This window comes from Saccoglossus kowalevskii, chromosome 2 (assembly GCF_978046115.1).
Source record: "Saccoglossus kowalevskii chromosome 2, keSacKowa6.1, whole genome shotgun sequence".
NCBI classification, from domain to species: Eukaryota; Metazoa; Hemichordata; class Enteropneusta; family Harrimaniidae; genus Saccoglossus; species Saccoglossus kowalevskii.
Genome location: NC_140642.1, coordinates 35,394,619 through 35,408,284, shown reverse-complemented (window position 1 = coordinate 35,408,284; position 13,666 = coordinate 35,394,619). Strand labels below are relative to the sequence as shown.

At 36.6% G+C, this 13,666-nt stretch overlaps 1 protein-coding gene across 1 annotated transcript; it reads left to right on the top strand.

Moving 5' to 3' along the window:
• Window positions 1-3,787: 3,787 nt before the first annotated feature.
• On the top strand, window positions 3,788-6,724 carry LOC100378320 (protein SPEC3-like). The gene is made up of 3 exons (XM_085495032.1): window positions 3,788-4,056; window positions 5,044-5,226; window positions 6,330-6,724. The coding sequence occupies exons 1-3, from the start codon at window positions 3,930-3,932 to the stop codon at window positions 6,524-6,526; spliced, it is 507 nt and encodes a 168-aa protein (XP_085351158.1). The 5' UTR covers window positions 3,788-3,929; the 3' UTR covers window positions 6,527-6,724.
• Window positions 6,725-13,666: the final 6,942 nt, after the last annotated feature.

The window sequence follows — 13,666 nt, the reverse complement described above, 5'->3', positions numbered from 1 at the left end:
CACCCCACTTGATTTGATCAAAGAAATTGGAAAATGTTTAATGTCTTTGATTTGATTATAACATAGGCGTACTAGTACGTCCATAATTATAATATATTGTTTTCCCATCAAAGTCTGTTTTACCATGTGTAGGGGCATCCAAATGTGTAAGGCTATTAGAAACCAAAAAAATAAAAGAAAGGGATAGCTATAATTGGATAAATTCGGCATATGAAAACACCAAAATCAATGATTTTTTTCAGTGGCTGTGTGACCTTGTGTCTGACACATTCATATGCAAATGACTAATCTGTGAAACAAACAGGGGCGGAGACAAACCACTCGAATGTTTGGAAACACTCATTAGTGGCGTTCACGTTAGAGATCTCGGCACGTGCTGAGACTCGGGACCGAGTCGGCACGTGCCGAAAATTGTGTGTGAACGGTCGGGACCGAGTCGGCACGTGTGTCAGATAGCTACTGATAACACATCCTAACATTGCTTTGTCTTGAGTTTATCTTTGAAACTTATAGGCACACAGATTAAACCTGTATTGTTGATTTTGGAAAACACCACTGAGGCTGCCTTGCTTCCCTTCAGAAAATATACATTTTAACCAACTTACATGACATTCTATGTTATGTTGACTTTATCATATGAAAGTTTATAGTGCATTTCATCAATTAATAAATAAATGTGAAAATCGTTATTTTCAACACAAATAATAGTCTCGCTACCTTAATATGAGCCATGTTCAGGCTACACCATAGACCTTAACATTTTACGGGCTAAGATTTAAGATTATCTCGTATGTTTGCATATCGGCTATACCGACTTACGTTCTCGTACGGTGTTAGCCACGCGCGGGTTTTAGGCGGCGCGCCAGCAACCCCCTCCCCCTTCAGCCCGCATAGAAAAAATATTGACAAACCCAGCCCACCGGAGCGCGCCCCCTTACCGAATTGCTGGACCCGCCAATGTTACCACAGGCTAAGGAACACTCAAACTTTCTAAGAATATACAAATCTTCAGTCATTTTAACCATGGAAGGTCTGTTGATACCTTCCATGTTTTAACTATGACCACCCAGTACGGTAACCAGGAAAGTATACATGTTTATTCTACAGTTATAAAACAATAACAATGTAAATTCAGAAAGTGCAGATTGCAGAATAACAGGAAGTAGTACAGAGTATGTACGCATTCGCCCAAGTTTTCCTATCACTGGCTAACGTTTTTTGACCTCTTTGTTTGTGATAAGGAGCTGTACACGATAACAACTTTTAGATAACAGGAGCACCTTGCCTCAAAAGAGGGAAGAAAGATCATAATTGGAGCCTGTACTAATTTGGTTTGTAGTTCCATACACTATATTTTCCCGGACATGATTACATGGTTGTTGAATGGCTTTGATATCGATTAAACATATTAAGTAAACACTGACTTACGACTGTAATAACCAAAGTAAACCTGTTGTCTCTTCACTAAAACCGTGCTTACTATTTATTGCTATGCTGTATTTTGAGTTTGCTCGTAAAACATTTCCAAATTTGGGAAATATATCACCGAGTTGACTTGACTACGATGCAATGCACCACGGACGTCACAAACTCGACCTGAAGTACCTATAATTCTCATAAATATTACCCGCCCAACACTTTGTTTTAGATATAAGCTAAAAAGTGTGCCTTGACAACAATCACGTTCTCTTCATCTTTATGAATATTTAGTAGTAGTAGTTGAATCCAACCAATCAACGAGCGCAACGATATCAGATGAAAACATTCCAATGTTGTTCAATCAATTCAATCGTTTGAGTTTGAATTTTGGAATTGATTAATAAAGATGGAGGGTTTGGGTTTGTTGTGCTGAGACTACAGAATTTAGACAAAGAGAAATGATAGATCCACAAAATAAAAATAGTAATTTTGAAATCAGACTCAAAATTGACCAGAACTTAGGTTTTGTCTCGCAAATTTTCATCGCATGACATAGCATACTTTGGCAAAAACTAGGCTAAGTGCACCAATGAATACCTGTGCAGCATGCATTTTCAGAATCAGCACCTTCAAATTGACAAGAAAAAAAAGTATCTTCCAAATTTCCTCACTGGATGATCTCCCCATCTCTCGCGGGAGGTGTTTTACAGTTTTTTACTTTAAACTGAAATCGTGGCTAAACCCACCCGTTGTATAACATGTATTTTCGGAACCACCGCCCCAAAAATTGTAATAATAATCATATTACATAATAATAATAATAATAATTCGCATTATTTTTATTTTTTCTATAAAGGTCAAATAGCGGTGTTGGCGTTGACAGTGTTCCTTTATGTGGACCTTCGTAGATTTTGTGGACAATGAATGCGTTTAAAAACTTGATATGCTCATGCAACTAAGCGATTGAATATTCAATAGGAAGCTGATATTTTAATGGAGCATAAATTCGAATTATCTCTATTCACTTTTTTTTGTATAATTACAGAACCATGTGAATATTTTGGGTTATTATTTAACCAAAAAAAAAAGAACTACGACCCAACTAATACGAGCACACTGATTGCAAATAGCCATAATGGCCCGCAAAATAACTATTCGTACATACCCAAGGACGTCCCTCAAGCTACATTGTACTAATCAAAAATAAATGTCCGCACTAATTACTGTCCGGAATGGGAAAAATAAATGTCCGAGCAAAACAAAAAATGTTCATGTGGTTGTTCTAGGAACACAGGATTTTTTTAGCAAGATTTTTATCCAGGTCACGAATTGGCGAAATTTAAGCCGTGGTCATTACCTACATTATACTTATGGGTGTGATTTGGGCTAATGCACAAGTGCGTTAATATTAACATATATCAAAATCTTTCCGACTGTTTTTGTTTTAAAAATGATAGGTAACAGTCCAGAACAACGAAATATATATATTATTTCAGTGTACATGCAAGTAAGTCGCTCCCACATAGAGTAATTGCAAAGCCGGTACGCGAGGGGGTGCGGATAGGAACGTCGCGTACGAATAGCTCCGATAGTGTATAGTAGTTGTATTGAGCGAACGTTAATCACAACCAATGCTAAAATTCTAAAACATCAAGACCATTAAATGTTAGATAACACTAGGTAAGCATTTCAAAATAAACGAGAATGACTGTGACCTTGTCGGCGGCTAGTTACGGTTTGATATCTTTTCAGTGTGTCCAAGGCCGGTAAAAATAGCAAACATTCTACCGGTTATTAGCAATATTTGTATTAATGAACGGAATACTGTAGTTACAAAGAAGAAAGTCTATATGTAATGATATGATTCGTTTGACAACTTCACGTGAGACCTGATACAAACAAAACTGTGTGTTGTTGTTAGAAACAGTAGCATGGTAATAACTTGGACCATTGTCCTGATGGTGTGGTTGTTACGGTCATAGTACTTAAGTACACTGGACAGTTGACCCTAGCAGCTAACACACAAATTCGATTTCAATGACCTATAAATCTCAGGTTGGGCAGTTTTTACACTGCTTCAAATAAATCGTTGGCAAAATAACTAAAAAGGCTTCGTTTTTTCTGAATCTTATTATAAATAAGCTACTGAACCCAGTAACAATCTAGCACCCAACCAATGCGATATTTGAAAAGCGTTTCTGTCATATCTCAGACTAGTATTACTAGTCTGAGGTCATATTAAGCGTTATTGGTGGGTGAATAGAACGTGGGCAACGAACCTTTATGTGTACGATCGTTGCTATAAAACACGCCGTGTTTTGTCAGGTGTCGCCATGGGAACGAGATAATAAATTTACATGTGAATTGATGTTCAAGAGGAACAGTGAAAGCTGTATGTGTCGAAGCACGTATCGTTACGTTCCCGTCTTCTAGAATTAAGTATAGACACAACAAGACACAGTGGGCCACAGATCCGTCCAGCTAGAAACAACTAAACATTTTCTAGCAAAATGGCAACAACTACGACCGTCGTTGTAACTGAAAAAGAACCCAATTGCTGCCGTGCTGCTATTCCCGCCCTTCACATCGGTGGTGCAGTCACAGCATGTATTTTTAATATTTTTATTCCCGGATTCGGTAAGTAACTTGACTGATTCTGTGCGTTGCTATGCAGTGTATACTATACACTCACATCAAAAATACGCTGAGCAGTCATAAGCTTAAGCCTGGTCAGTATGTATTTAGGTCACTCTATGTGGCAGGTGTACCAACGTACAACTATATTATATTCGAATGGAAACTTTCGCAGTCGTCTCTGTTTGTCTCTCCATTTTGCCCCATGGTCGAGCACATTCCTGTAGTGTGATTCCAAAATTGACCCTTCCTGGTATTTCTTCATTTGTTTGTTTTACACTGACCACACACCGTGCCCGCAGTGCAACAGTCGGGTACAAGGGCAGACAAGCACGTAAAATGGAGGGGATATGGGACTACGAACCACATATTTCACACATCGCCACCTTTATTGTGTCTTTGGTATAAACAATCAACGATTTTGCTTCACGTCAAATCTGTGTTTGCAGCCATATTGTATTTTATCACATTATAATTCATGTCACGTGATACCACCCACTAACGTAATTGTAAAATGTCCGTTCTATTCACACGTTTATGTAATGCCGTAATGTCAGAGACGTGAGCAAGATGACAGATACTTAGAGTAAAACAGCGTTAAAATGGCAATGTGCATACTTTCTTATTTGTGAGCATGTTTAAATAATTGTATTTGATACTGGCTCTTGATAAAAACATTAGTTAGATGAAATAATGAAAAATATATACTATCAGCACAACAAACCCGTTCCCTATAAATATTTATAACTTCACATTTCCAACTGAAACAAGAGGTTTCTGTTTGCTGATTGATTATTATTAGAAAATTGTCAAATGCGCTCGTTGACTGGCTGACTGGATTAATATGTCATTGGAATTTAAAACGAATTTGTTGTGCCGATAGTATTATGTATTGGTCATCGATTCACAGTCAATACTAACAAAAAAACTAGAGGAAGTTATTACAATGTTCATAACACTGTTTCTTAACATTGTTTCTTACTTTTCCAGGCACTGTCCTAGCTGGATTCTTTGTGTTTTGTTGTGGTAACCCTGGGCAACCTGTAGCAGGGAAAGTCGGAACATGTTGTTTAAATTTCTGGATTGGACTGTTACAACTGGTTCTTTCACCCATCTTCTTTATTGGCTGGATCTGGAGCTGGATCTGGGCATGCGCATTCATTGCTATGTCAGGTAAATATACTTTAATAATAGTCTGAAACTTGTTCAAAGTGACATTACATCAATTTAGATAAATTCGACAGGTTGCTTCAATTCAACTTCAATTCTGCCATTATCTTCTGTAGGTCAATAGAAAAGCAATAGAAAATAGAAAAGTAATATTGCAAGCCTGTTAGAGCTAGTAGCAACAAGCTTAAAATATATGATAAACTATTGGATCAAAACAAGTACAATGTACATGTAAATCTAATCCAACTTCGCTGGTATATGACGCCTAAAAAACTATAGTTACAACTCGATAAAAAGGGTAAAAAAATGAATTTGGTAAGTGTATAGAAAACTTGAACTACGAATCTCAGGACGATAAAAGCCGCCTTGAAACTGTAACACGCAAAATAGAACAGTGTTTTGAAATGCATAGTACAGAAATATTACACGATGACAATGAACCATAAAAATAAGTTGCGTACCTAAAAAAATAAAAACCGAATTTGCATTTCAAATATCTCACCACAGAGTTGCTATGACAAAACTTAGAATAAATGCTCACGTGCTTCAAATTGAAGTGGCAGATATAATAATATAAATGCTGAAAATAGAATCCGCCCTGTGCTTTGTAACAAACGGGAAGTTGAGAATGCAAAACATTTCCTTCTTAAGTGTCAACTATATAATAAGGAACATAATTACAAATATTAATTTCAGTAAAGTCAACTCCGAGTCCATGACGGAAGACGAATGTCTAGCAGATCTGCTTAAAAGTAAAAATAACCAAACAATCATTGAACTATCTAAATTCGTCAATACCTATTTCAGAATGAGACAAGACAAAATCATTAAATACCAGCTGCCCCGACCATCCAGCACATAGAGAAATCAAATCGTTTTTTTTCACATTTTTGTTTATTTTGTTTTTATCTTTTCAGCGCTGTTTTTATGTTGTTGTTACTTTATTGTTTTTTTCTCTACCAAGACCCCACATTGGGATGCGATTTTAATAAAAATATTATCATTATTTTACTTTGTTTGTTTTTTCGACAACGCATCTGGTAATATTTGTTATCATACACAATTTTCGGTATTCCAATAACCTAAAATATATTCTTATGTTTCAGCCGATTACCATAACAACAAAACAGAAACAACTGTTATCACAACGTCCGCAGCACCAGCACAACCGACAGTAGTTGTACAATCGAACACGATGCAAACGCAGGGGACGATGCCTCCTCCAGATCAGCAACAACCACCGCCAGCATACAGTGAAGAACAACAAGCCGTTCCAGGACAGGTTGACGAGAAGAAGGAATAATGCTACTGTCGTCGATATATTTGTGAAAATCTGCAAATTACTCTCTGGACTTTAGAGAAAAAATAATGGATTTTCATTATCCAGTACAATTATTATGAAACTGCTGCAGCCATCTTGTTAATTTTCATTGTAAGAATACATAATACCATATTATTGAGCTTTTAAAAAATGACATATTAAAGATACAATAAGGACGAACTCATTTATTTTCAGTACACACAAAAACTGTTGTTTGATAGTCGACACTGTAGACAAATCTTATTATGATTTATCATAAACTAAAAATGTTGCGGTTACAGGACACACAACAGTATTTGTAGAATTTAAAATCCAAACCACTAATGCTCATGTGCAGTCCTTGCTATTGTTTGTGCCAAAACAACCAGTGCGCATTTACATTAGAGGATTGCATCGTCTCATCGAACAAACACGCTTTGTGTGCCACAGGAACTTAACAGCGTTTGCAGTTTATGATAAATCACAATACAGTATCCAACAACGATATTAAAAAATACACGTCCTTATTGCATATTTACCCGTTTATTTACCCGTGATAAAATGACTAACATTCTGTAAATTTTAGCGTGTTTACATGTATGAATCTTATAAGAGAATAGTTTGATTTAAATATAACTTGCTTTATATTTTGTAGATTTCAACAGCACTTAATATCGAAAATTGTCTTATTTTCGAACCCTGTTCCATACACTCAGCGAGTAAGCCGTTGTATTGCTGATCCCCATTATATAAACATTCCATATATTCCAAATATCACTGTAAATCTAGCCGTCGTTTGCCGTGTCGTTTGGTACACGCATCGTCGGTTAGGGTGGGTCACTGTATTTCTTGCTGTCGTTGGCCGGGTCATTTTCAACTTTATTGAAATGCTTGAGATACTTGATGAACATGTGATTGTGTCAGCGGTGTTTATAACACACCTGTAATTCAACCTCAGCTACTGTATAATGTGTGTCCTACATTTAGGACGCAGTCGCACTCATGCCTTAAATAGGTATATGGCCACATATAGTATATATGGTATAGTAAAACTCATTCCAAATGTTGATATATTTAGTGGGGTGCACAATCTACAGATGGAATGCAATATTTTCTTCCTAACATTTAACAGATATTTTTATATTTTATGTACAATTTTGTTTTGTATATACTGTTGTGTGTTTTTATTTTGAGAAGCATGTAAATGGGACATGATCCCATAGCATTTCCAAATAAATAAATAAATAAATCCAATATGTCCTGATATATTGAATAGAAACACGTGGAATATCTTTGTCAATATCGATAATTTGTTTGATATATATTCGCACCAGCCAACACCAAGAGACTTATTTAAATATATTCAATATTGACGATTTAAATCCTTGCCCATGAAAAAAATTGCATCATGGAAAAGACCACATGGTCCCCTGGATTGACATTATACCTGATAGAAATTCATTTGATTACGAAAATGACAAACCTCGTTTTTTACTTTGAACTTATCGTTGACTAAATGTATACAATCTTTGCTATTCAATGGGATTGTACGACTTTTCCATCGCACTGGTTGGCCTGGGCACTATGTAGAAATTACCTATTGGGAACGTGCCATAGAAATGGGTTATGTTTTTTTGTTGGTATATTTCCTGTCCAAATAGTTATAAATTCAGGGTATGAATATCTACGATATTTGAGCAGTACAGGGAACTTTTTTGAATAAACACTGATCTATATGCAAGACCCAACCCCCGCCCGAATTCCGTTTAAATATCGTTAAATTGTACCGATTACTCCTAGCGACGTCTCTCATGTTGCCCAGGCAGATATACACAGTACAATAGAGGGCGCAACTTCATAAACAACTGCATTCTAGTTTTGCGCAAACAATGGCAGCAGTTGTATTATTTAGTATCAACATGGGTTTAAAAAACATGTACTTTGGTATAAATATGGTTATGAATTTTGTCAAAACATTGGTATAAAAATACACACACTTTTGAAGGCTCAGTGTTGTCCTCTACCCAATTTTAGGTCTGGCGGCCTCCGGAACTTGTTGGATACGTTCTAGCTACAGTACTAGTAGCCGGTCGACGTCAGATATCCTTGTTACGTTACTAATACTTCTAAAACATATCTGAAACAGGTACATGGTGACGATATAGAGGTGAAACTAAAAGTGAAAAATTCCTGGGAAAGAGCACTCTGTGTATTATCCACCCCAATGAAACTTAACATTTCATACAGACCGACCACATGACCACGCTGGTATAGATGTCTGATTAATTTGTCTCTAATTTTTGGCCATTTAATGCTTGGTCTTTTTTCAAGATTTATTTATTGCACTTGCATGTTACGGATTTGATCTATGACCTCTACCTGCTTCTGGCGACAATTCGACGATTTGAGGATCGTTTAAGAGGCTCTAAATCGATTTTACGAATTTTCCACGACGGGTTTCGAAAACTTATACAACCACTAAAGTCAAATTTTCGAACAAAGCTTGGAACTTTGCAATCGCTTCACACAACTTTGTAAAATAATTCTTAACATTATACAATCAGTTCGTGTGACCTGTTTGTTTATATTCTTCTGACGTTTACTCGACTTTGTAATCGCTTAACAAAACATTGAACGCTACTTCTCTGTATTATACATTCAGTTCATTTGACTGTATATTTTGAACTTGCTTCCACTCACTTTTGATTTTGTTTGTGTCTTTTAACTGCGGTGTTCGGTAGGACATTTGAACATTTGCAATCAATTCTACCAATTTTTCAATCGCTTTTCACAACTTTATGTGCTATTTTGCAATATTATACATTGGGCTCGTACGGCAGTCTGGTAAAGCACATGATCGTTCATTATGGTTTTTATTATTTTTTCTGAATTTTTAACTCCCGGCTTCGGTAGAAAAACAACTTATGAGGTCAAATCTGCAAACAATTCTACCAAGAGTTCAATCGCTTTTCACAACTTCGCACGATCAATTCTTCAAATTACTGCCATCATTGCCAACTACGCGTTTTGGATTTGACCTATGACCCATACCTGCTTCTGATGACAATTTGACGATTATCGTTTACGAGGCCTCTTAACGCTTTTTCGAATTTTCCACGACGGGTTTAGAAAATACAACCACCAATGTCAAATTTTCAAAAAGATTGTCAATACCGACAATGCGCTGGCAGATCGAAATAAAATGTTTGCAGTTCTTTCATTTACAATTGAGAATATCATAGAATTAATTACATACAAATCTCTGACTGACAACCTAGGAAAAGCAAAATGAAGGTCGTATATTTAAATGTCTTCGCCTATTTGCAGACGTGAATGAAGTTGTTGGTCACCTGACAACAATCGATTGTGATGAGTGCAAATGCGACGTATTACCTCCTAAAACAACGTAGCAGGCCATAACCCGTGACGGTGCAGCGACTAACGTATCTAAAGAAGTCTCTGATTGCTGACTGTGACGTCATAAATGATTCGACAGATACACATGCATTGTTATCGACGACAAATACAAAACATACCTTATTAGTAAGTTATTATTAGTATTATCTTGTTGCCAAAGTGGTAATGTCAGTGTTAACTAATGTTTCCCAATTGTGATCAGCTTTGACAACAAGACACCGATAATACCAGTAATCACCGTTTAATACCAAGTGTCGCCACCCGCGCATGCGTCAGATGGCCATAGTGTGTCATTGTTTACAAACAAGCATCTACCCATGCGTTTGCGTTTTGAGCGTGTGTTGTTATCGTCATTTGGGATTCGATTCCTGCGCGTGCACACGACCATTCTGCTTTAAGTTTACGTTTATATTAGTAGGCACTAATGTATGATAAGCTATATCTAAGAAGACATTGGTAAACACCACAAGAAATTGTTTGCCAATGAAAGGCAACAATTTCCAAAGAAATCAATAACCTATTTATATTTACAATCGTTTTCACTAAACATTGGACAATCAGATTGTGGTAAATGTTGATACATCAGAGCAAGTACCTAATGAAATTGCCACTGATTTTATCACTACTAATCAAAACATTATAACTGTAGCATAAACATGTTTGATACAATGTATAACTGTCTGTACTCAACTCATTTACATAAAATGTTACGTTTTGTATGTGTCCCAGTAGTGTGTCCAGACATTCAGAGCATATAACGCGGGAAAGTCGGGAGTACATGTACCGGGACATGTACTAGTAATTTGGTGACAAAATGCAGTCTCATAAATGAGGATTCGATACACAGTTTAGTGTACGACAGAAAATTGTTGAACTTTACTTAAATTGGCTGTCGTGTAGTCAATTTGCACAACAAACTAGGGTGTCAAATAGTACTACGAATAATATATGCACTAAACATATTACTTGCGGTGATGTTTCAGCTGGGAAGCTCGGACGAAAACATGGTAACAGAACATGCTTGACTGATAATATTTTACAGCATATTGAATTTTATAAACTGCGACAGCCTAGTATTTATCGGCGTGAAATTCAGTCAAAGTTTCGCCAAGATAATGTGTGCCACGATGACCCCAGTTCATCCATGGTTTACCGGGGACTAATATTCACCACCTAAACATGACGAGGAAAAAGTTAAAACCTATAATTCAAGGCCGTAGGAACCGTACTGGCCATACCGGCTATGGCCGGACCACTTCTGCACGGCCCCTAGCAGACGTGGTCCTTAGGCCAACGTCAACATACGCCTCGGACCTACGGCCCTCGATGGATGGCCGGACCAAATACTAGTATTTTTTGCTTCCTACGATCTTGTGACTGCTGCAAAGTCAACGACTGAAATTAACGAACAACGAATGCTTGATTTTATCGATAACATTTCTGATTTTAGACCAGAACAGCTGCACAAGTTTGACGAGGCGTCTGTCATTCGTACTACTGGAAACCGGCGTTACGGGCATACAGAAATTGGTAAACCGGCGATAGAAATACAGCGGTTTGCGTCTAATGTTAATTACACAATAAACCTGCTTACAAGTATATTTGGTGTCGAACAATCTGATATCATTGTTGGACCTTCCAATGCTACAGAAATGATGAACTTTTCTTTGAAGCAGTCAATGTAGAAGACCACGTTGGAAATCGTTGTTTGGCACCGGGATATTGTGTAATCAAGGATACTAGTAATTGTGGTTTTCATCACGCCAGGATTGTCGAACCTAATTTGGTACATTTATTACAACAGCAAGGAGTGCACCTAATTTTTCAACCACCATACAATCTCCAGTATAATATCTCTGAACAATGTTTTTGGTCTATAAAATCGTATTTGGGGGGAAACCAGGAAATTTTCTATAGATTTACTGAGTTTGCTATAGCAGACGCCATTGATCACATCACGCTCGGGGCATGTCAAATTTTTGATAGAGAAAGTGTCATTTGCTTTCCGCCAAAAACTTGTCAATACGAACTGAAATGGAAGTCAACATGTACCAGTATTAAGACAATATATATTCACTTGTATTTCATTTTATATGATTTGCAGACGAATAGCCTGCATTCGCCTTAAAAAAGCAATCTGTTCGCATAGATAGTCAACAAAATTTTGATATGACATGCACATAAACTCGTCTTCTTTAACATAGATGAGAACAATTCTGTCCTCCGTGTAATAAGTAAAATGCAGCTTGAAAAGATTGTCCAAAGAGCATTGTAAATCAGCAATGCTGGTCAGAATTCACACTGTTCACGCTAAAAAAAAACGATATGTCTTGCGCAAACAATAAAAGAGAGAATGGCGCCTTGGACTCCGACAGGTATACATTGTATCAAACATGTTTATGCTACAGTTATAATGTTTTGATTAGTAGTGATAAAATCAGTGGCAATTTCATTAGGTACTTGCTCTGATGTATCAACATTTACCACAATCTGATTGTCCAATGTTTAGTGAAAACGATTGTAAATGCGTCAATAAAAGTTGGCGAGATTTACAGTATGTCAGAACGTCAGAAAGACTATGGTAATCGACTCCAATGATCGGCTGTGTGCACACTTGGCAATAGACAGGTCACAATCTGTCCAATTACCAGGCTCACGACATTCGTATTTGGGAGAATGGCGCCCTTTCGTAGGAAACTATTCGTTCCGTGTAATTGTTGGTGCACCAAATTTTATTGTATTCACTCAAGATGGCAATACACTTGAAACACTGGATTATGTTGTGTTCTTCCTGCCAAATTATTAGTTTAAAACACCAGGCTATATTGTATTCACTCAAGCAGACAATACACACGAAACACTGGATTATGTTGTGTTCTTTATGGCAAATTATTAGTTTAAAACACCAGGCTATATTGTATTCACTCAAGCAGACAATACACACGAAACACTAGATTATGGTGTGTTTTTCCTGGCAAATTATTAGTTTAAAACACCAGGCTATATTGTATTCACTCAAGCAGACAATACACACGAAACACTAGATTATGTTGTGTTCTTTATGGCAAATTATTAGTTTAAAACACCAGGCTTTATTGTATTCACTCAAGCAGACAATACACTTGAAACACTAGATTATGGTGTGTTTTTCTTGGCAAATTATTAGTTTAAAACATCAGGCTATATTGTATTCACTCAAGCAGACAATACACACGAAACACTGGATTATGGTGTGTTTTTCCTGGCAAATTATTAGTTTAAAACACCAGGCTATATTGTATTCACTCAAGCAGACAATACACACGAAACACTAGATTATGTTGTGTTCTTTATGGCAAATTATTAGTTTAAAACACCAGGCTATATTGTATTCACTCAAGCAGACAATACACACGAAACACTAGATTATGGTGTGTTTTTCCTGGCAAATTATTAGTTTAAAACACTAGGCTATATTGTATTCACTCAAGCAGACAATACACTTGAAACACTGGATTATAGTGTGTTTTTCCTGGCAAATTATTAGTTTAAAACACCAGGCTATATTGTATTCACTCAAGCAGACAATACAGTTGAAACACTAGATTATGTTGTGTTCTTTATGGCAAATTATTAGTTTAAAACACCAGGCTATATTGTATTCACTCAAGCAAACAATACACTTGAAACACAAGATTATGGTGTGTTTTTCTTGGCAAATTATTAGTTTAAAACACCAGGCTATAT

What these genes read in the sequence shown, in the direction of transcription:
- LOC100378320 (XM_085495032.1), top strand. Translation starts at nt 3,930, where the DNA reads ATGGCAACAACTACGACCGTCGTTGTAACTGAAAAAGAACCCAATTGC. An exon ending in TATTTTTATTCCCGGATTCG is followed by an intron (nt 4,057 to 5,043) that starts GTAAGTAACTTG and finishes TTACTTTTCCAG; the next exon opens with GCACTGTCCTAGCTGGATTC. An exon ending in CGCATTCATTGCTATGTCAG is followed by an intron (nt 5,227 to 6,329) that starts GTAAATATACTT and finishes CTTATGTTTCAG; the next exon opens with CCGATTACCATAACAACAAA.